Genomic DNA, 25,715 nt, shown 5'->3' with positions numbered 1-25,715 from the left:
AATAGACAAACAAATGTTGTACAAATGAAGGAGCTATTATGAATAAAACGTGTTTTTATTAGGCGAACAGAGGGCAGAAACCTGGTAGCCGCTCTGTCGGTGTTGTAGCCTACTGTTATTAGACTTGCGTTAACTGAAGACTCCGGAGGCGGAGCCGGTTTCAGCATCATTTCCGAACTGTAATGTACGGATTGTGAGGAATTGCATTTAATCCAGTACAGTTTTTAATGTCTGTAACATTCATGTCCGTTTTCATAATTGCAGATGATTATGAAAACGAAGTTGATATTTATGAAAAATCTAGAGGTTGGTAGGTAGCAGAGTGCTGCATTGGAGTTAAATCGCTCGCTTGAACTCGGTCGAGTGTCGCACCCCCGAGTGAGATACGATCGGTCGTGATACGCTAGTAATAAATAGAAGCACAGTACAAGGTCATCTCACCGACATGTCTTATCTTGTATGGAAGGCGACAGATAAGATACACATATGTTTTGCTCACACGGTAAAAATAAGGCTTTATTTTCTGCGTTTATGACAAACGTTTAATGGAACAGTCAATGGAACGTACCAAAACAGGAACATGAATTTATAAATAAAATAGTATGAAAAACTTCGATGTACAGTTATTATTGCTAATTAATAATTATTCAATATTTGATTTACCACATATATAATATGATAGGTCCATACATAGTGTTCCGCCTATATACTGCGACAATGTAGAAACGTTTTACAAAATATTATTGATATAGCAGTAGATTAATAACAATATTAGTACAGAGATAACGTCACAGAAAATATAGGCTAATAAAACGAATAATCATGCTGCACAACTGTTACAGACGCAAAGATTGATACAATAATTATTAGAGATTATTATTATTATTATTATTATTATTATTATTATTATTATTATTACTACTACTACTACTACTACTACTACTACTACTACTACTACTACTACTAGAACACTTGATACAGTTCTTGCATTATCGTGATTGTGTTCTCCGTTTATAATAATTACATTCACATCCAATAACATCCATCAGATGTGGCAAAAACAAAATCACTCCTGTGTGGAAAAAAAAAAAAAAAAAAAAAAAAATTACCTACAACATTTATATTACATTTTAAAGCAACTTTTGTAGTTGTATTATGGAGAGGTTAGTTAAACGCTGCAAAGTTTTGAAATGATAAACATCTATGATGTTACTACACAGTTCATCACTGTAACAAGAACGAATGTCTAACGCTCGGCTTATACCGTTCGAGGATTTATCGCTCGTAACAATTTTACCCATCATGCATGTGCTACCTATCGGATTATGCTGTGAACTACTTGGCGCTCGAGCGAAAACGTCCGATGCAGACCTCTGGTAGGTAGTTTATGTCTAAGTGAATAAACTATGGTAATTTGCACAGGGTGAGTAGTAGAGATGAACAAAACTAACTGCCGCTCTCACTCGCTGTGTTCGTTGCATTTGTTTTTCGAGTCTCTCTCGTAATTCTCGTGCGCTTCGAGTCTCGCTCATCATTCTCGAAATAGCATTTGGTCGGAGTGGAAAGATTTCATAACTTTGAATAACATACATCATTGAAATAACATTATAAATGTTTAAACGAGACGTATATTTCTGTCGATATTTAATCATATTTTTATAATAAATATTATAACTTGATTTAGGGATTTTGGCCCCTGCAAAAAGTTAGATAGACGAAGAGCGAGTTACTCATCGCTACTGGCAGTACCTGCCTTTATATCTAAATAAAATTCCACAAGAATTGTTCTAAAATTTTTACTCAGCTCAAAGCATGATGAGATGGGAGGGTAGGAGAAGCCAACGAACTTCAAGGGCACAGATCATACAAGGCGCAAGTTCGAGCGAGCTGTGACAGATCCGCTTCTTCAAAGGAGACTTCGGTTCTTGTCATGCTCGATAAACTTGAAATGCACGACACTAGTAACTACGATAGCGGGGTTTGCCATTAAATAGTTTTTGCCCAGTCATCTGTCACCGAATACGATAAAGGTAAGGAAACTGGAACAAAATCATACATTTCGCATTTTCTCGCGGATTAAAAAACTACACTAATATAGATACTTAACATGCTTTTAAACATCAAATTATTCACATTATACTCCACTACTACTCTAACATTCTACTCTACTAATACTGCTACTGCTAGCATTCCATTATTTACTTACAAATGGCTTTTAAGGAATCCGAAAGTTCATTGCAGCCCTCACATAAGCCCGCCAACGGTCCCTATCCTGTGCAAGATTAATCCAGTCTCTATCATCATATCCCACTTCCCTCAAATCTATTTTAATATTATCCTCCCATCTACGTCTCGGCCTCTCCAAAGGTCTTTTTCCCTCCGGTCTCCCAACTAACACTCTATATACATTTCTGGATTCGCCTATACGTTCTACATGCCCTGTCCACCTCAAACGTCTGGATTTAATGTTCCTAATTATGTCAGGTGAAGAATAAAATGCGTGCAGTTCTGCGTTGTGTTACTTTCTCCATTCTCCTGTAACTTCATCCCTCGTAGCCCCAAATATTTTCCTAAGAACCTTATTCTCAAATACCCTTAATCTCTGTTTCTCTCAAAGTGAGAGTCCAAGTTTCACAACCATACAGAACAACCGGTAATATAGTTGTTTTATAAATTCTAACTTTCAGATTTTTTGACAGCAGAGTAGATGACAAAATCTTATCAACCGAATAATAACACGCATTTCCCATAATTATTCTGTTTAATTTCCTTCCGAGTGTCATTTATATTTGTTACTGTTGCTACAAGATATTTGAATTTTTCCACCTCTTCGAAGGATAAATTTCGAATTTTTATATTTCCATTCCGTACAATATTCTGGTCACGAGACGTAATAATGTACTTTGTCTTTTAGGGATTTACTTCCAAACCTATCGCTTTACTTGCTTCTAGTAAAATTTCCGTGTTTTCCCTAATCGTTTGTGGATTTTCTCCTAACATATTCACGTCATCCGCATAGACAAGCAGCTGATGTAACCCGTTCAATTCCAAACCCTCTCTGTTATCCTAGACTTTCCTAATATTCTAGAGCGAAGTTAAAAAGTAAAGGTGATAGTGCATCTCCTTGCTTTAGCTCGCAGTGAATTGGAAAAGCATCAGAAAGAAACTGCTCTATACGGACTCTGCTGTATGTTTCACTGAGATACATTTTGATTAATCGAAGTAGTTTCTTGGGAATATCAAATTCAAAAAGAATATTATATAAAACTTCTCTCTTAAGCGACACATATGCATGCTAGCATTCCATTAAACTATTAAAATATCACAGCTGAAGAGCTTTTATATTCTTAAGGCGCAGCTAAACAGTTTCTATTCAAATGTTGGCTACCGTAATGTTAAAGAGAATGTTGCCAGAAATTGATAAAATCAGACTGATCTTGGACAGGTCACAGTTCTTGTAAATGCGAATCTGTGTACACTTTGAAGAGGTCACTCATAACATATTCATGAAAGCATTCCTGAAATTCTTGCGTAACTCATGAGTGAGGATGCACAGAAGTACAGTGTGTTGTCATTCGGGATTACTACCTTGCAAACGGCAGTCTGGTCCGATGTTGGCGCCACGCAGAACCATGAATACTCGAGGAGCATGACAGCGAGACCACAGTAACATCTTTGTAGACTGCGGATCTTTACGCTGAACGACACAAAAACGGTAGTAAAAGAAGAGATACAACTTGTGTCAGAGATAATCATTGTTGGGGCATAGTAAAACGCTTGCAAGTCTTGAATCATGACGTGTCAAGACTTGGGTGTGTTGCGGTGCATCGAAGGTCTTGCATATTTCTAATAAAACGATAAATTCCCGGTTTTATATGAAGTAATTTAACCTCTTCGTCCAACAAACTCTACACAAAGAGAGTTTATTACTACTATTGCGTTTATGTGACGTCATTCCATTTTCGATCAATAAAGTGTAATGAAATTCTGAATTCCAACCAATCACAGTCATACATCGCGATAATTTTTGCAGTTCGATTTATCAATATCAATTTATCGCATGGTCCTTTTTTTGTTTAGTCAGTGTCGCCAACTGTTTCCCATAACTTGATGAGCATGAATTCATTGTACTAAATAAAGTTCGAAATTCTATTTCCACATCTACATCTTCGTCTTCTAATTCCATGTCCATTGTATCTAAAGAAAATGACACTCCTTCGTAACAATTGTTCATTTAATTAATACATTAATCATGTTATTTGTAATTATATTATAAAATGTTTAAATTAAATTATGATTTCAGCAGATAATGAAAATATATTCCTGTTATAATAACAAGAGAAAAGCGCAGTACATGTAATTAAAATTATCAAACCTGTATTTTGCTTTTCTCAATTGGGATTACTGAACAGGGTTGCCAGATAAAGGAATCGAAACCGTCGTACTGACTTATGAAAATTGTCGTACTCCAGCGTAAAATTGTCGTACAGTACACTTCGCAACTTCCTAATATATTTCTAGTCCACTGCTGTGTAGTAATGGTTAGCATATCTGACTGAGGGTCGGAGTTCAAATCTTGGATGAGGCGAGTTATTAGATTGAGATTGTTTACGGGTTTTCCCTCAACCCATTAAGAGCAAGCACTTTCGGCGCTGGAGTCATTTCGCTGGCATTATCACCTTCATGTCATTACGCAGTTGATGAAGAATCGCGAAATATGTAAATATATATAACATATAAACATACATACATAATTATATACTGTATAATATATGTCTACCAGTAAATTTTAGTTCCAATTAAAATACTACTAATTATTGTTTACATCCACAATGACATTCAGCATTGAAACAAATCACCACCCATTTCTTCATCATGAACACTGTCATCGCAGTAAGGCGTGCACGATGACGCTTAGTTAGAAACCACTTTGTTATATTTAAAATCAGCAGAAATTTGATCTTTGGCTGGCGCGGCGGCAGATAGGCCTATTTTAGTATCAATAAATGCCGTGGCTGAAAATTATATCAAATTATTTCATCTACAGTCGACTGAAACCCGACACCTCTATAATGTGGGCGCGTTTAGACTTCTTAATGCTACTGCGGTACTATTTCATTGATAAAAGATTTCCTTTATCGAACAAACAAGGAAGTTAATAAAATTAAACTCGTATTACTTTGATATAACTGCGTCGTATACGTGAAACCTAGAGCTCAAGATGACAAATGATGACTTGCATGGCAAGCGTAGTTACCAGATAGATTTTCAAAGCATTTTCCCTCCCCCTTAAAAGCATGTTTCTTTCATATTAGTCTAGGACATACTAAATGAAGAAAATTTGTCTAAAAGGAATGAATTAACCATCAATTTGATTTTAATTATTATAAACCAGCATTATAAGTTCCCAATTTTATTATTTTTTCCCTTCAGTGAAATGGTCGTACAAAATTGCGTACGATATAGAGTGCGGTCGTACCTCGTACAATTAGTCAAAATAGTCGTAGGCCTATGCGTACGACTATAGTCGTACGTATGGGAACCCTGTTACTGAATAACATCCAATTTGTTTATTGCAGTAATCGATATTCATCTATTTCGACTTCACAGTGTCTGAATAGATTAACTATTCATAAATATACAATTATTAACATTTTGTAAGCGAATTTTAGGGATATATTATTTACATTTTTACTTTACTCAAGATATAGTCCTAATAAATGTTACTCGAGATCTGAGATTACTACATATTATTATACTATTTTCATCAAGCATAGCCAATGTGTGCATCTACTCCACTGTAATTCAAGATGCATGATTTGCATTCAGTGTAGAGTTGAATTCGCAGACGAAACTTTGTAATACTATTTCATGGGAATGCGTTGGTTTAATTCGCAGACAATTTTCCGCAAAAGGAAACAGCCATTATTCATACGTTACGAGTATATATGCGTTTCTTTTTTTACTGTTAGGAGCTCAGCTCAGCTCATCTCATCATTGCACAAACTTGGTTCGATCCCTGGCGTTGAATGGAATAAATATTTGCGGAGAAAGAAACCGGAGAATGGTGTTCTTACCGAGATTTTCTAGTTTTCGCAAACTTAAAAAGTCATTCCACAAACTCCCTCCAATTCACCTTACTTTAAAATATCATGTAAAAGGGCTAATTCATTTCATAAACAAATATGGCGCAGATGGCGTACAAACTATGGTGGTACAAAATGGACATGTTTAGTGAGATGTACTGGTATGTCTGCACAACGTTCACCACCATTGACTGCTGTCGATCGAGGATGCCAAGGGCGAGAACCAATTTCTCCATCAGCCGTTGAAGGTTGAAGCCAAAATGGTCCATTTCCGAAGGACTTCTCCCATTTCTTTTGTAAAAAGTGTATTTTTTTTGTGATTAAGAGCTCTCGTTTGTATGCGTGCGAAGATTTTAAAGATACTTGATAGGTACATGTGTATGTCTGCTGAAGAACGCTTCACACCGCAAGTATGATAGCCTTAATATAAAAGTCGACATGTGTATAGCTTTACTATACTGCATATTTTTATGTAGAACTGCTCGCTTCAGATAACTCAGTGTTGAAATTGTAGATAATCACAATGGGCAAGTCATGAAAATACAAAGAAAAGAAGAATACAAAGAGGACAAGGGGAATATAAGATTAACAAGGGGAATGCAAGATGAACCAGGGGAATATAAGAATAGTATAAAAAGAATACATGAAAAACAAGGAGATGTCCACACGTATGGAGTAACGATTAGCGCGTCTGACCGCGAAACCAGGTGGTTCGAGTTGGAATCCTGGTTGGGGCAAGTTACCTGGTTGAGGTTTTTCCGGGGGTTTCTCTCATTCCAATATGAGCAAATGCTGGGTAACTATCAGTGCTGGATCCTTCACCATCATTATCACCTTCATTTCATCTAGACGCAAAATAACCTGAGATGTTGATACAGCGTCGTAAAATAGCCCACAAAAAAAAGAAAGAGATTCCATGAAGAACAAGGGAAATACATGGAGAACAAAGGAAATACGAGGAAAACAAGGGGAAGACGAGAGGAATAAGGGGAAGACGAAAGGAATAAGGGGAAGACGAGAGGAATAAGGGGAAGACGAGAGGAACAAGGGGAAGACGAGAGGAATAAGGGGAAGACGAGAGGAATAAAGGGAAGACGAGAGGAACAAGGGGAAGACGAGAGGAACAAGGGGAAGACAAGAGAAACAAGGGGAAGCCAAGGAGAAGAAGGGGAAGACAAGGAGAACACGGAACAAGGAGGAAAAGTGGAATACAAGGGGAATAGGAAGAGAATAAATGGAATATAGGAAGAAAATTGTGAATACAAGTAGAAAAAGGCTCTGCGTTTCCTGTATTGATGTAGTCGTTCAGTACTTCTCTTTCGGATGTGTGATCTGCCATTAAAATCTATTTTTATTTATTTCCGTCTTTTGTATTTTCTGTAAACATGATTTTGACGCTGTTATTGTGAAGTTACAGTTTTTCAAACGCTTACGTTTTCCAAATTATCTCATATATGTACTCATTGTTTTTGCTACGCGTCTACATCTTGTTATTAATATCTGACGTCACAATATATTGTAATTCATGAACTACGTTTAGATCTATCTATTTTATTACATTTTAGTAACAAGCTCGAAAACTAGCTTTAATACGTGATATCTGATTGTAGATTTTGAAAGTTCGCTAAAATATACTTTACAAGCACAATGTGTAAATTTATGTCCTGTAATTTATAATTGGCAGGCAATCAAAAATATAAAAGAACAATGTGTATTACTTCATTTTATCGTTAAAAAATTTTATAATGGGTACTGTGTAGAAAAGACTTTGATTATAATAAAACAACATATAATTAAAGTCCTTTATTTACTCCTTCATTTAAATTGGGTTTTATTGTTCTAATTTTCATAGTTCCTGAGTTATCGCCAGCTGAACTACACTTTTGCGTTACTCTGCTAGACTTCATTTTCATCATTTTGTAGACTCAAAGACGTTATTCAACGTCATAAGACAATACATTTATCCCCAGTATGCTTATGGCTTCCAAAAACCAATACTGTTAGTATCGTTGCTGCTACTACAAAAAGGAACTGCCAAATTAGTATATATAGTCTGTTGTTAGAGAAAAAATTAAGAGTGGATGTGTGAGATGAATAAGTATATCAGCATATATTATATGTAGACCTATACTGAACTTAAATAGATATCATGCATTAATTTTATGTGTCGATAAAACAGAATGTTCTTTAGATAGCCTATATGTAATTTAATATTTGACGCCTTATTAATGAGTGTCGAGAAATTAATACATCAATATTTTACACTGTAAATAATCACTCCTTCTGAACAGAGCATGTGATTCATATCGGAACACATTATAACTGAACGCAAACAGAAATGTAAATATAATTATCTCAATTCGTCATAGTTCGAAAAGAGTACGTTTGCTATAAAGAAGTAAAAAGCGGAGCTTTATTCAGAGAAAGAAATATCGTTAGAAAATATGATTGAAGAAGTAGATTAATAGTGGCTATTTACATAGTTTATCTATTTATTTCTTTGTCGTCATCCCAATTTCATAATTTGTTACTCATAATCCAATATTTTACTTTCATAGTCAGTGTAGTATTTTAGGATGCCACGTCTGTGGCTCTGCGCTAGCCCGAATTCAGGCCAGGTAGTGACAGAATATGTGGTGGACAAAGAAGAAATTGCTTAGGATGTGTTTCGGGTTACTACCGTTTACCTCTTTCATTGCACTAAAACACTTTACCCCCACCTCATTTTATCTGTAATCTTTAATAGTTAAAATAGGCTGGGTTAGATCTTAGGTGTAGCCTAATAATAATAATAATAATAATAATAATAATAATAATAATAATAATAATAATAATAATAATAATAACAATAATAATAATAATAATAATAATAATAATAATAGTAACAATAATAATTTATTTATTTACTAATATTTATTGTGCTGTACAACGGCCTGAGACCAATAACAATTCAGCACAAGTTAAAAGTTAGCACAAAAAATAGTAATAATAGTAATAATAATATATATTAATAGTAATAACAATAGTAATAATAATAATAGCAAATAGTAATAATAATGATAATAATAGTAGTGGTAATAATAACAGTAATAATAATAGTAATAATAATAATAATAATAATAATAATAATAATAATAATGGTAATAATATAGATTACGTTGTGAAATACTGTTATTGAAACTCGTATTGTAAGTTACCAGTTAATCTGAATACATTACATTGTCGTTTACATTTGTGCTTAACGGATTTCTACATGAACACCCACAAACATGTTTAAGTATATGTAAGGACAGCTAAAATTAGTATAATAATTACTATTTATAGATGAGATTCCTTCCGTATTCATTATTATACCAATATCCATCTAGGCTCATAAACATTATATAATTCCACTATGAGCAGCTACAATCGGTACCATAAACATTGATTATAGTTGAACTTTCCATCGTATTCGATTTTATACCATTATCAGTCAGGCACTTCGCGAGTGTACCTTGTGAGGACGGGATATGGCTCTGTCAAGGTTAAGGTAGGACACCCCACCTGTTAGCATCGGATTCACGAATGCCACGAAGGGGCAAAATGGGTCAATGTAATCCTATGTGAATTGATCCATTCCGAGTCCAGCCCTCGGAAAAGCCATCTATTTAGCCTGTCATTATTTCAAGTTATGTTCTGTATACGAACATGTATTTACCAATGCAAACTTTTATTTCGAAGTTATGTAATATCGTTAAGATCATTTACGTTGCAGTTTTTCTAATCAATAAAAAATGAACAAAATGCAGACTGTATTACTCTTCATAGGTACTTCCATATTTTTCTGCCTAAAAGGAAGTTTATTCACTTGCAGTTAGAGGCAAGTAGCCTTGAAGCCACCTGAAACATACGGCTACGGATTCAAATCGCATATTAAGCAAGATCACATGTGAGGTTCCTATTACAAATCTTTCGCTGTGTTTGAGCACGAAGCAGTTACTGTAATACGTGACACTGAGTAGGCCTATGTAAGAAAAAAAATGAGATGCTCTCTGGCTGAAGGATATTCATCAGCGTAACTACACTTTGTTCCATAATGTCTGATAGGCGACGTAAATATTGCCGGCAGAGGAGGAGAGAAGTATAATTACTATTGAACCAATGGCAGGGGTCTCATTCCACGCTTGTCTTGAAGATGGGCCATCTGAAGCGTTCTACTCAGTCCAACTTTGCGACAAGCTTGGAATGAGACCTCTGCTATTGGTTGAATAGCAATTATGCTTCTCTCCTCTTCTGCCGGCAATGTTTACTTCTCCTGTCATACATTATGGAACGGATTATAGAGCAAAATATTGTGGATGATGAGAGATTGCTGTTCACAAGAACGAAGTGAAGTGATATACTGTGAAATATTTAGTTATTCGAAATTAAGTTACGTTTTAAAACTGACACAACTTTTTTTTTCTGCTATCGAGGGTTTCACGAAATATGCCGATGCTGAGAAAGTAGATTTAGAAATGTTAAGTAGCCTGTCTATTTTTCTGCAGCGTTTTATCGTGAACAATTGGAGAGAATTTATTTATATTTATTTAGTAGATTTATTTCTACTGGCAGAGTTAAGGCAATAAAGCCTTCTCTTCCATTCAACTAGTATAAGAATAATAGCAAATATAAAAATGACAGAACTATAGGAACAAAATAAATTAATAATAATAATAATAATAATAATAATAATAATAATAATAATAATAATAATAGTAATAAAATGAAAAGAAGTTAAGTTACATGTAATTCTAAGAATCAAACAATTATAGTAATGTGAATCGAAGTAATTGTTAAAATATTAAAGAAAATGTATATATTAAAAATAAAAATCATATATTAGATAAAATTTATATTTTAGGAAAGCTCACAGTCTAAGATTTTATTATTAATAGGAAAAAATGAGCTTGAAATAAGACAGCTATTTATTGAATTAATGAGAAAAGCACCAAACATTGGATTAAATATTAATGAGAGTAAAATAAAATATATGGTAATCACTAAAACAAAAAGAATCTCCAATAGTCTTAAAATAAAAAAAATATGCTTTTGAAACAGTCAACTAGTTCAAATATCTTGGATTGTTGATAGACAATTCTAATGACAGAAAATATGAAATAATTAACATACCACATAATGCAAACAAAACTTTTTATGCTGTTCACAGATTACCTTCCCGTTTTTTAATCAGAAATTTAAAAATCATTTTGTACAAAACACTAATCCAACCTGTATTAATATATGGATCGGAAACATGGAGCTTAACTGAAAAGGAAAAACACAAATTAATGGTTTTTGAAAAGAAAGTGTTGAGGAAATTTATTGGTCCAATTTTTCACTCACTTGAAAACAAGTGGAAAATTCGACATAATAATGATATTCACAAACTTTATAATGAATCGTGAATTTTAGATGTAATACGGACCAGAAGATTAAATTGGGCAGGACATGTTATACTGTGGATGACTCCAGCAGCGCAAAACAAATACATATGAACACCTTCAACAACACAAGGCCACTGGGAAGACCTCGAAGTAGATGGAAAGATTAAATTCAGAAGGAATGCATGGAAATGGGAATTACCAACTGGGAGGAACTAGCAAAAGACAGAACAGAGGGGAAGCGTTTTGTGAAATTGACATGGAATTGACTTGCTCTATAATGTCCTTTGATTGATTGATTGATTGATTGATTGATTGATTGATTGATTGATTGATTGTATACAGCTAGGCGACTTCAATTCTTTCTTTATTTAAAATAAATACTTGCAAACTTCGTGCCTCTCTTCTAAGATGAAATAGTTCTAAACTTGTTCTTGATCTCAGCAAGAGTTATCGTAATACCATGTCAGTATTAACTGAACCATTTTCATGAAAATCCTGATGCACAATGCACGATTATAATATAAATATTTTGTAGCCTAATCTCGAAAATGCAATCTGCCTTTACTGTAATTCTGTATTCACTCTCATCCGTGTCCAATTTCCGAAGTCAGCTTGTATGTTACAGTAAAATTCAACACACAACACTGAAGGTCTTAATCTCAGTTATGACTCTTGAAATGAGAGAGAAGAGTGGTTCGTGGATCAAAACAAAATGGAAGATTATCACAGGGTAATAACAGTTTGTTTGTAATTTGAAACGTGATTCATATACCTTAACTTTACTTGGATTACGAATCTAGCTGTACAGCCATAGAAAATATAGCTATACCTGCATACACCAACAAATTGCATCTGGATGTGTGACTATATAATTTATTCGTCTTCAAAGGAACTTCCAGAAAAAGAAAAATATAACTTACATCTGTCTTGTGTTTACAACTGCAGACAATAATGTTATTGTTCCATTGCTTTATAAAGTACAGTCTACTCTTTTAATATATACATTCATTATTCTCTTTGGTGGTTAGTCGGTAATGGATGCATCAAAATAAAATTACAAATTCTGTCTTTCAGTAAGTCTAATGCATTTATAATATGTTATTCTACTTTCTATGCTGGTATGAGATTAATCTATTCAAGTTGAAGTGTCAGGCAAGGTTTATGTCAGAGTAATAAAAGAACATGTGACGTTGTCTTAACACATAGGCTATATAAAATATAATTAAAATTGGTAGCTATTCTGGAGGTCATCTTTATTAGAATTTTAATGAATTATATGTTTTAAAATTATCGATTTTTATTTACGTGAGGAAATGACGCTAAATAACCGAGTTGACGATTCAGTGTCGTTAAATAAACAAAAATATGAAAAATACTTGTAATGATGTTGTTTGTATAAAGTAAATCTGTATTATCCATCGGGCTATGTAACCTGAGATGTAGTTCCGATTTTTGCCAGCATTAGCTTGGGTTTAACATCGCTTCAATAGACTCCCGAAAGTATACATTGAGTTGGAGATCTTTCCATGTCATTTGAGTCGGTTAGAGACATAACTCACATGTTCCAAAAATGAAAATTTTCACAATGAAGAAAAACGTATTTGTAATATTTTGAGCCCATTTTCTTCACAATGAAGGTTAATAAATGAAAGAGCAATGATTAAAAACTACTATTCAGATTTGTAACCGTATTTATTTATACAGGAGTTAAAGTTATTTAGCTTTAAATTATGGATCCTACGCGTTTTGACAACGACCTTTGGATCATGAGTGTTCTGAGAGTGCTCCGTTTGGAACATGTGAGTTCAAAGTGACCAGTTGGGATCATGTGGGATTTGGTAGTAACAAATTAAAATATTACACAAGAACATTGCCTCAAGCATATTTTTAAATTGTATATAAAAGAATAGGTGTCCAATTATTAAATTTTTCAAATGGGTACATTTTACAAAATAATATAGTACAATATAAATTGAGGGGTTCAGTCAGAGAGAAGGATAAGTCACAAATCTTGGAATAGGGAAATTAGGTATTCTCAGAACAGTTTGAGAATTTACGGTGGAAATTTAAATTCCAGTGGGCTAAGCTATTGCCGGAGTTATTGCAATTATGACCCAACATTCTAGAGACGAGAAAAAACTAAATTTTCTTAGAAAAGCGGGTTCTCCCCTATTTGAGTCGACCCTTCAATTTACAACCTACAAAAGAAATACAGTACTGATTATAAATTTTATCAAAACTCAAATTTTCATTACTACGTTGCTTTGTATCATAAGATTAATATCTGCTTCCAACAATTCGCACATATGTTCAGTATTGTCCAATTGATTATTATTCACGGTATCATCAATGACATACATGTAGAATTTAAATATAGGCCTATTATATCCATCTTGAGTCTTGCGTACACTACTTTTAACACTTTATTACAGAAGATTAATAAATGGGCAACTTACTAGTGTTACATATTTAAGCACGTGGACTTAAAGCTGTTTCGGTATATACACCATCGTCAGAGCCTACTGGATCATAGCGTCGTCTTGATATCGCTACCCATACAACAGGCAGCGATATTAAGATGACGCCATGATCCAGTAGGCTCTGGCGATGGTGTATATACCGAAACAGCTGTAAGCCCACGTGCTTTAATATGTAACACTAGTAAGTTGCCCATTTATCAATCTTCAGTATATTATAATTGTGTTGAAACACTCGACCCTGCTTAATTTACCAATACATCAGTAGGAGCCAATCAGAATCAGAAAAGAACATTAACCTTGCTAATTTGGCCTGGTTTCTTTTCGTTATTTCTGGAGCTGCTATACATTTCCGTGGTCGTCCTCTCCCTCCAACCGTCCACACCTGTGGAGTAACGGTCAGCGCGTCTGGCTGCGAAACCAGGTGGCCCGGGTTCGAATCCCGGTCGGGGCAAGTTACTTGGTTGAGGTTTTTTCCGGGGTTTTCCCTCAATCTAATACGAGCAAATTCTGGGTAACTTTGGGTACTGGACTCCGGACTCATTTCACCGGGATTATCACTTTCATATCATTCAGACGCTAAATAACCTAGATGTTGATATAGCGTCGTAAAATAACCCAATAAAAAATCTCCCTCCAACCGGTAATACGTTCTCTTCCATAATATTACGTTGTCGACCTGGTTGGCGAGTTGGTATAGCGCTGGCTTTCTACGCCCAAGGTTGCGGGTTCGATCCCGGGCCAGGTCGATGGCATCTAAGTGTGCTTAAAAGCGACAGGCTCATGTCAGTAGATTTACTGGCATGTAAAAGAACTCCTGCGGGACAAAATTCCGGCACATTCGGCGACGCTGATATAACCTCTGCAGTTGCGAGCGTCGTTAAATAAAACATAACATTCATATAACAATATTACGTTTACAAAGTGCTCAATTACAGCCGTTAAATTCACTGATATTTATAAAAATAACAAGGCACATGCAAGATATTTATCCACAACCCTATTCTACACAACAAGAAGTGAAAAAGCAGGAGAGAAATACTGATCGGTGATTGGTCGTAAAGCGCTATACAACAGAAATCACAAGATCCAGTGGAACATGAGACTTTTGAGAGAAACCGGGAAGTTTGTCGCCTGTTTACACAAGAATCATGTAAGAAATGTGAAAAATTAACCCCTGAATCGTGTTCTACGCAAATAACCGCATGGGAATATAACGGTATCTTAATTTTTCATTTTTTGGAGCATGTGAGTTATGACTCTAACCGACTCATTTGTCTGTGGGTACAGCTACTGTACTTCGCGTTGACTGTACCCCGGAGCTGGCAGCAAGCGTAACGGTGAGTCGAATTCGCAATTATTTATTAATTTCCAGTGAATTACGAGATCTTCCACCACAAACCGTGATATGACTCGGTTCTTGCCTGAAATCGTTACTATACCATCAGTCAGAATTGTAATTAGTCCGGTATTAAAACAGCGCCATTAAACAAGACAAATTGAGCAATCCGGATATAATACGCTGTGGTTGATGAACTCGGCACTGTTACGGAGTCAGCCACCTAAATCGATCTGCCAGACAGATCCGCACCGGAATAAATCACTGTGCGAAGACATATAGCCTACAGTGCGAAAACGCATTCTCCCACTTTGGTTCAGTGCGGCTACCAGCCAAGCGATCCCTTGGTTCAAATCCCGAGGGAAACGTGATGCTGTGTACTTCTGGTTTGCGTAACATGAAACATGGTTAGCCCGACGGCTAAATTCTCGGTTTTCCACGTCGGAGACTCTTGTTCAAAGCCGGACGAGTCCAACTGAAATGTATTGAAGTGACACAGCGTTGGAGATGGTTTTGCTTCGTGCACTTCTCTTTAACGTACAAACATTTTGTTATATTGTGAAACGGACTTACAGTAGACTATTTAATCATAGTAGTAATTTATGTCCAAGAATATATAACAAATTTATATTTAAATATCCTAATCTTGTCAATTCTAATAGTTCTAGTATTAAATTTAAAAAGTTATGTATGGATTTTATAAAATTTGAAAAATTGTAAATTAAAATCTATATATTCTTATTGCGTAGTAGACATAAGACAAATTATATTATATACTTCTTAATTTCAATTCAGGAATCCGCCCCTGAGCACAAGTTCTACTCTTTCAGAGGCAAGCTAAAGTTTTTCTGTATATATTATATTTTATGTTACAATTATTAGCAAAATAAATAAATAAATAAATAAATAAATAAATAAATAAATAAATAAATAAATAAATAAATAAATAAATAAATAAATAAATAAATAAATAAATAAATAAATAAATAAATAAAATCAATCAATCAATAAAATAGGTAGGTAGATAGGTAGATGGATGTGGATGGACGGACGGACGGATCGATAGACAGACAGACAGACAGATCTATGTATACAAGGTGAACCGCAAGTAATGTCATTAATTTCAGGGGATTAAGCTTACTCTTTGAGATATTTCAAACAAAAGAGTGTAATATAATATTGTTCTTTTTTACTTTCTTTTCGAGATGAAAATTGTTTTATACGAAACATTTCGTTTGGTGTTTTGGGTAAGCAATTGATTTAATTCCCAATATGCTCAGTCAATTTAAGAGAGCAGTGTATTATGATAATAAGTGATTGAAAGAATTTTAATTCTGTTCTTTAAATGTGCAAAAATTTGAACCAAACAAATGTAACATTTTAAATTCCCTTTCAGAATCAAAAGTACATTTGTTATAATCAAATTTCTGCACATTTAAAGGACAAAGCTAAAATTCTTTCAGTCATGTATTATCATAATCTCTTAAATAGACTGAACATATTGGGAACTGAATCAAAGTCTTTCCCAAAAAAAAAACGTTATGTAATATTTCATATAAAACCATTTTTATCTCCGAAAGGGAGCAAAGTTGTATTAAGCTTTTTTGTTTTAAATATCTCAAAGAAAAACCTCCTGAAATTATTAATGACATTACAGGGTTGTTTCCGATCTTTGATAACGAATTTGAATGACGTCATGTGCGCCAGGAATCACACCGACGCGACAGCTGAATTGCGGCGAGAGGTGACAGACCAGTAGTGACTGATTTTATAATCAGAGTGCACGGTGACTCTCAGGAGAAATTCCGAAGAAAATCGAACCTTTTTGGGAGGGGCACACAACAACACTTTCGATGCCAAGTACAGTTAAGTGGAAATAAGAGAAGAGCTAAACACAATCAAATACATAGCACAAGAAAGCGGATACAACCCTAACATAATAGACAACATAATACGAAAGACAAAACATAATCACAAAAAACATAAGAATACAACACAAACACAAGAACACAAAAAAAAATACATCACACTAACATACGAAAACAAAAAGACACACAAGATTGCAACCTCATTCAAGAAATTAAATTACAACATCGCATACAGAACAAATAACACTCTACAAAAACCTCTCAACACACAAACAACACAAACAAACAAATACAACCACACAGGCGTATACAAACTCAAATGTAACACCTGCAACAACTTCTACATAGGACAGACACGTTACGAAGAACACATCACAGCCATAACAAAATGACAAAACACCTCCACATATGCAGAACACATCACAAATGCTAACCACACCCACAGAGACATCAACACAGAGATGGAGATACTACACATCCAACCAAAAAGCCAGAAACTAAACACACTAGCACAATATGAAATATACAGACACACGAAAACACACCCCAACGCAATTCTCAACACACAACTCAATTTCAGAACACACACACTTTTTGATTCTACACTATACTACACGAACACACCCTCACAGGACACAAAACAAGAGGCGCCAAGACCAATAACGACCATTTCTGAGGATGACCCATAAATAGGTCGAAACATGTAAACAAGGTACGTTAGAAATTACTGAATATAGTTCACGTTAACACTTTGTTAAAAACATAAAATTGTTTACTCACTCGTTAAAAAGTGTTAAAATTTTTTAAAAAGGTTATATAGACTACCTTGTACAGACGGCCCGTTTCGACGCGATATTGCGTCTTCATCAGTGTCTCCTAAAGTACTGGTGATCTTGACAAGATCATCAGTAGGCTACTTCAACGTTAGAAATTATTGATTCTAGTTCACGTTAACACTTTGTTTCTTAGAAACATAAAATTGTTTAGTCACACGTTAAAAAGTGTTAAAATTTTTTAAAAAAAGGTTATATACATTGGACAGACGGCCCGTTTCGACGTGATGTTACGTCTTCATCAGTGTGTCCTGAACTACTGGTGTCAAGATCACCAGTACTTCAGGAGACACTGATGAAGACGCAATATCGCGTCGAAACGGGCCGTCTGTCCAAGGTATATAACTTTTTTTTTTTAAATTTAATACTTTTTAACGGGTAACTAAACAATTTTATGTTAGAAATTAACACAAGAAAGTCTCATCATACATATTCCGGACTGGTTTTTCTTTATTATAAATCTGATGTTATCACCACTGAATTTTGTTTTAGTGGTTTTGCCCCACTTAGTTTTCCTCTTATGTTGTTAAGTATGTATGCAAAAAACCTAGTGGTTTTGATACTACTTCGTTATTAATTATGCTTATAAATGTTACTTTGTCATTCGGCATAATGAGGAACTATAAAATACAATAATACAAAAACAGCTTTAGATGCAATAGATGTACATGAGCCAACTTTCTTTTGAAAATTTGAACTGACTTGATAAGAATGGTATTAAAAATAAACTTCGGTCGAAATTCAAGAGTTAATCTCATATTTCTTAAATCCAATATTTTGAGGATTGGTTTTCTTTTCATTGAATAATGTCACAAAACTCTCAAAACATTATCACTTTGACGTATATCCCAGGACGACGAGACTATGTTATTCATATAGCTTTAGGTTCTTAATAGAATAGGCCTATAGGCCTACTCTATGCTGAAGTGCATTCCTTTGCATGAGTAAACACTGATAGTTCTTCGGAATTCGTGCTTATTGCTCGAGTGCAATCGGGAACTTCTGAGAAGAAATAAGATATCAGGGAAGACTCAGGTTACAATAATGGATCACGTGTAAGCTCTGGTCTTCTTTAGTCTAAAGATTACAGGCACACTTTAGCAGTCAAATCATTCTTAAAGGACTCAGAAGCTCATTGGACCCATCGTAATTGTTTTTTAAATCCTCGACATTCATTGAACTCATCGAATTCTTATGGATTGTAGTTTGTCTGCTTTGTATTGACTTAGTGTTAGGCGAACGTGACGATTTGTATATTCAAATGAGGTGGGTATGCACTTAAGGAAATGCTAGTAGGCTAAATCTTTTCGGAATCAGAAACTTTTCACGAAAGCAGACAATATTGTACGAAATGGAAATATAAAAATTGAAGATTTATCCTTCGAAGGAGTGGAAAAATTCAAATATCTTGGAGCAACAGTAACAAATATAAATGACACTCGGGAGGAAATTAAACGCAGAATAAATACGGGAAATGCGTGTTATTATTCGGTTGAGAAACTTTCATCATCTAGTCTGCTGTCAAAAAATCTGAAAGTTAGAATTTATAAAACAGTTATATTACCGGTTGTTCTGTATGGTTGTGAAACTTGGACTCTCACTCTGAGATAGGAACATAGGTTAAGGATGTTTGAGAATAAGGTGCTTAGGAAAATATTTGGAGCTAAGCGGGATGAAGTTATAGGAGAATGGAGAAAGTTACACAACGCTGAACTGCACGCATTGTATTCTTCACCTGACATAATTAGGAACATTAAATCCAGACGTTTGAGATGGGCAGGGCATGTAGCACGTATGGGCGAATCCAGAAATGCATATGGAGTGTTAGTTGGGGGACCGGAGGGAAAAAGACCTTTAGGGAAGCCGAGACGTAGATGGGAGGATAATATTAAAATAGATTTGAGGGAGGTGGGATATGATGATAGGGACTAGATTAATCTTGCACAGGATAGAGACCGATGGCGGGCTTATGTGAGGGCGGCAATGAACCTTCGGGTTCCTTAAAAGCCATTTGTAAGTAAGTAATAAAAAAGAAAAAAGTGGTCATTAAAATACTCAGATATACCTTATAGCAGTGGTCGTCATTTCTTCACTCACGAGTCAACCCCTTAGCGCTACAAGCAGGGTGGAGGGGTAAGGCATGATCTTTCTCCCTTCCCTTAGCCATCACTTGTTCACTCAAAGTTACGCAGTATTCAAGTAAACACGACAGGATCATTTGTAGAATAAAAAAAATCGTGTATGACAGACGAACATATCGTTGCTCAGTTAAACTTCGCTATATGCAGCTTCATTCCTAATTTTAACGAATTAATTACACATCCATATTAATATTTAAATTGTGTATGGAATAACAGGAAAAAGAAATCAAATCATAAAACAGAAAAAAGAATGAGCAAATATACATGTGTTTCCGGGCTAGTGTTACAAACTTTCAGGGATGATGGGGAAGTGCACATGTATCAATTTGAGAAAAGGAACCCTGGTCCGGAAATGGCTGAGTCGAAAGTTACAAGCAAAAATATGATATACAGGGTGTTTCAGAAGTGATAGTCAAAAACTTCGGTATGAAAAATTAAAACGTTGAGAAGCAAAAAAGTTCCAGTAAACATGGGTCCGCAAATGAACCTTTTACGAGATAATGCTATTTTTTGCTGGTTGGGGCCCGCTGAATACTAAGTACTATTTTATTTATCAATCACGGGACAGTAAAAGTCATAACTTTGGCTTCAACATCACAGAAATGTGATTAAACATACACAGAAGAAACTGGTTTTTTAACAACAGTAAAGTTTGGGGATAAACAAGGTACAGTACATTATGAACATGTTAACTAAAGAATTCTACAGCACGTGTTCAAAGTACTGACCATGCACTTGAATGCATCTGTCTGATCTTCTCCCCAAAGATCCAAGAATGCGCTCGAGCAGTCGTGAGTATAATTCTTCATTTTCTGTGAAGCATCTACAACCCGATGCTGCAGTTATTCAGTTGTGGTGATGTCTGTTGTGTAAACTAGGCTTTTTGCATAAATACACACAAATCCAAAGGATTTAAATCCGGTGATCTATAGGTGCAGATCCTCCTCTACCTATCTACCGTTCACCAGAATACAGGGACATAATTTTATTTTTACTTCAATTTTTATTGTACCTGCGTTTCTAAATGTACTTCACTCCCACCCCTTTCACTGATGTCCTTGCCAACGTCAGTCACACAAACTTACGGCCCCTGTTGCTAGCAGTGAAGTAAACAGTACACAGTACAGTGTGTTTCAGAAATATGTTGCGTTTTCTGTAGAAGAAAGAGCTTATATTATTGAAGTTTATTTTCACACAAGTATGGTGTGTAGCATAACTGAATTTATCTGTGTGGACTGAGCACAAGTGAAGATTAGAGTTACCGAAAGTGCGATACCCTATAATATGGTACGGTACTTAACAGCATTATTTAAACAAGAGTTTTGTTTTACTCTTTGTAGGTATGAAGGACGATGATGAAAACTGGAATTACAATATAACCGAATGTGAACAACAGTTTTTTTTTCACGATTTCCTGATTATATCATTACGGAATATTTTCGTAGAAATGTCATTAATGTGGTAGATAAATTTAGAGAAACATAGTGTACAGAAAGGAAGAAAAGTGTAAGATGGCCAACAAAGGTGACAGAAGATGCTACAGAAAGGATGCAGCGAGGTCCTAATAAGTCGATCAAGAAGTTAGCTGTAGAAATTGGGTTTCTTACGGAAGTGCTCACAAAATTCTCAGGAATAAATTAGGTTAGTAATATGCTGAATAAAGTAGACATTACATAATGTATATAACCGCCTGAAGATTGAGTTCGTGAAAAAAATTGTTACTACTCTACTGTTTTTTGATAAAATACTGTAAAGTAATGACCAAACTGAAAATCGTAATACTATATTTCCCTGTAATATAAATAGATACACTACTTTTCTCTCCTCCTATAGCTAGTAAAATGATTTGTTTACATATTGCACTAGCAACTCCAAACTCCTGTAATGGAAGGGGGGTAACAATGCTTCCGAGTATAGCCAGGTTAATGTTAAAAATGTTAGTAAACATAAAGTGATGTCCCTGTATATGTTTGATATCGTTTCACACTTAGAAGTAAATGGGAGAACGTTAACGTATCCAGGCGCTCGGTTCACTAGCTGCCACAACTAACAAAGCAAAACAAAAAAAAAAAAAAAAGCCATTATTTCGTACACGGTTAATTTGCGGACCCATGTTTACTGGAACATTTTTGCTTCTTTTCGTTTTTACCTCTCATCCCTACATTTTTACCATCACTTTTGAAACGCTCTGTATACATTACAATCTCTCTACGGTCAAAATTAACTCTCAGCAAACGGATTGGATACCAATAAATGAATGTTTTCACTTAAGATGCAGCTTACCACACATGTTCAATATTTACATAAATTCTGTAAAAAATGACTGGAAAAAGACAAAACATGAATCTGTCGCTATTTATTTACTTGCTTACTTACAAATGGCTTTTAGAGAACCAGAAGTTCATCGTCACCCTCACATAAGCTCGCTATCGGTCCCTATCCTGAGCAAGATTATATCCTATCCCATCTCCCTCAAATCCATTTTAATATTATTCTCCCATCTACGTCTCGACCTTCCTGAAGGTCTTTTTCTCTCAGGTCTCCCAACTAACACTCTATATGCATTTATGGATTCACCCATACATGATACTTGCCCTGACCATCACGAACGTCTGGATTTAATGTTCCTAATTATGTCAAGTGAAGAATACAATGCGTGCAGTTCAGCGTTGTGTAACTTTCTCCATTCTCCTGTAACTTCATCCCTCTTAGCCCCAAATATTTTCCTGAGTTCTTTATTCTCAAACACCCTTAGCTTACGTTCCTCTCTCAAAGTGAGAGTCCAATTTTCACAATCATACAGAACAACCGGTAATATAGGCTAGCTGTTTTATAAATTCTAAGTTTCTGTTTTTTTTTGGAAGCTCGACCGAATAATAACAGGCATTTCCCATATTTATTCTGCATTTAATTTCCTCTCGAGTGTAATTTATATTTTGTTACTGTGGCTCCAAGATATTTGAATTTTTCCACCTTTTGAAACGATAAATTTCCTTTTTTTAAATTAAATTTGTTCTTAAACATGACATTATTATCAGATGACAACACATAGTACAGTCAACTCCGGTTATAGTGAACCTCTGTGGACCAGCATATTTAGTTCAGTATATCCGATGTTCAGTAAATCCGAAGTTCCTCTCCCCTAACCTTAAATGACAAGAATGAATGAAATTGTGAACAAGAAAATAAAATACTATACAGTAATTAAAATATTTCATTTTTGTGGAATGGATTACACTGTACTGTATACTGTCCTGTTACTCACAGTTGATTTACTTGAACTATATTGTCGACCTACGTCCGCTTGCGAAAGACCACGTTCAGTGTCACATATAATATTCGCCTTATCTTCCAAAGAAAACACTTTACACTACGACATTTTTATGCAATATATTCACAGTTCGAACACTAGAAACAGACTGGTCAGGTAGAAATGACAAACGCTGTTATGGTGTGACTGCGTACTCAGCCTTGGAATTTCCCGGGTCACTTAATGGAAACTGGGAGGGGTTGTTGGAGTTTGAAACCCATCGGAATCTTACCTTAATTTATGCTCTGGACAAAATGTCCGTCCCCTTTTAATGATAGTAGGCAATTTCATTTTCCGTTATTTGGATGCTATCCGTCATAATGGAAATGTTTCTGAGAATAAAAGGCAACCCTTTGACGGTGGAGGATTAGAAGTAACAGTAGTGTGCCTGAGAACAGAATGACAACCCTTCGACGGTGAAGTGAGGCAAGGTCACGCGTTGCCCGAATTTACAGTACAGCTCATTGCCTAGGAATCACTAATCCTATCTTTGTCCTTTGACTAAAGGAGTAAGAAACTTAGAATGTTGTTCTCAACACATTCTTTCAATTTTATACAAGAAGGTCTGGCTTTAAATGAGAATTTGTCAGGATAAGAACCCTTGTAACTTCAATTTTTAAGGTTCACTATAAACGGAAATATGAATGTACTTTTTAATGTATGCGGGTCGGGACCAACGATTTAGGTTCATTATAGCCGAATTTTCACTATATCCAGAGTTGACTGTACTTAGGAAATTTCGAAGATGGATTACGAAGGTTATTATATCAATTACAATGAATATATAAGGAATATAACATGGAATTATCTGTCGAGTCCAATGCTTTTGTCTTGGTTAATCGTTCGGTTGTCAACATGATAAGTCGAAAAACCATGACAGTCGATGTGTTGAATGAACGGAGGTACAATACAGCAGAGCGTGTACTCACCCGGGATGGAGCTTGGTGTAGGATGTGTAGCCCTTGTCGCTGTTGTCGATGATGAGCTCGGAATCTGCGGCGGCGGTTCTAGTCTTCCATTGATGAGAGATGTTACTACTACTACTGCTGCTGCTGCTGCTGTGTCGGCACGTTGCTATGGAGACCGCGAGGCACAACACCACGAGTCGCTTCAACATCTTCAACTGTAATGGAAAGTTGCAGCATAGACCGCTCCGTTTGGTGGGGGGCTTACTCTGCTGTAAAACGACTCTTCGGTATTGCTCTAACACTCTTGCTGATTCGTGCTTAAGCGAGATTTAACAAACCTGCAAATAATGTGTGTCCAAAATAGTTTGCTATTTTTATTCCTACTACATTCTCGGCCTCTTTATTCGTGTATTGAACTCTGATTGCTCTTTATTTTGGTTCTTTGTCACGTCCTTTAACCAAGAGCTATTTTAAAAAATAACTACATTTTTTTCAACTCCCTAGTTTCGGGCGGATATTGGCCCAGTCCCTATCTCAACTCTTTTTCAGTCTTAGGTAATACCAGACATGATGTGATATCTCCATTGCATCCATTTTTTTTCCTAAGAAACTCAAGCTATCACATTTATATCCTAGAAGGCATTCGAACCCACGAACATGGCTGGCAAACTTAATTAAATTTCACCTTAAACGCTGCATACATCACGGTCCATTTGTGGTTATGCACGAACTGGAATTAACGCCCTTACAATAAAATTAATTCCGAGGAGAAAAAATTGAATTTATGATGGAAATAATTTTTATTACCAAATGACGGTATACTTGACTTCCTCATTCCCCCAAGTATCCCCTTCTAGAAGTGACGCGCCATAACTGTAGATCTTTTCGCTTCCGTAGCCTTGCCCTCAGTGCCAGTGTTGCCATATTTAGCGATATATCGCTAAATCTAGGGAATTTTAAACAAGTCTCCACGACAAATTTGGTAAAATATGATTAGCGACTTTTCTACCGATTTTTTGCGACCTGCAGCTGATGTAACTTGGTTATTACTCGCAACTCAGAGATTTTTCACTCCGAACCGACCTGTGGCAGTTGTGTTTTGAAACTTTGTGCCGATGATTCGTTGTAGTGAAGCAAATTTTCAGCAATGAGACTGTAGTTTTGTAGTTTTTTCTGGTTTCAGTATATATTTAAGAAGTGTTAGTGCAAGTGTACTAAAACATTTCATCATGGGAAAGCCTAAATACTAACAACACTACTTTAAAGAGTAGGAGCAGGAATATAGATGCCTATGTCCCTTTACAAAAGCATATCACAAATTTTGCAATGAAGGTCCTTTCACTTTCAC

General features: G+C 35.4%; 2 protein-coding genes across 2 annotated transcripts in view; one reads left to right on the top strand and one right to left on the bottom strand.

The window, feature by feature from the left end:
* Positions 1 to 25,715, top strand: part of DopEcR (G-protein coupled receptor DopEcR) — a 972,001-nt gene that overhangs the window by 15,369 nt on the left and 930,917 nt on the right. The window lies entirely within an intron of this gene.
* The window catches only part of LOC138716246 (epidermal growth factor-like protein 7), a 194,901-nt gene that overhangs the window by 160,679 nt on the left and 8,507 nt on the right, over positions 1 to 25,715 (bottom strand). The window contains exon 2 of the mRNA XM_069849104.1: positions 24,389 to 24,582. Within this exon, the coding sequence (XP_069705205.1) occupies positions 24,389 to 24,576 (188 nt within the window). The 5' untranslated portion in view covers positions 24,577 to 24,582. The remainder of the gene's footprint in view (positions 1 to 24,388; positions 24,583 to 25,715) is intronic.

Source organism: Periplaneta americana, chromosome 16, assembly GCF_040183065.1.
Source record: "Periplaneta americana isolate PAMFEO1 chromosome 16, P.americana_PAMFEO1_priV1, whole genome shotgun sequence".
In the NCBI taxonomy this organism is placed as follows: domain Eukaryota; kingdom Metazoa; phylum Arthropoda; class Insecta; order Blattodea; family Blattidae; genus Periplaneta; species Periplaneta americana.
Note: the sequence above shows the minus strand (reverse complement) of the source record. Positions and strands in the feature narration are given on the sequence as shown.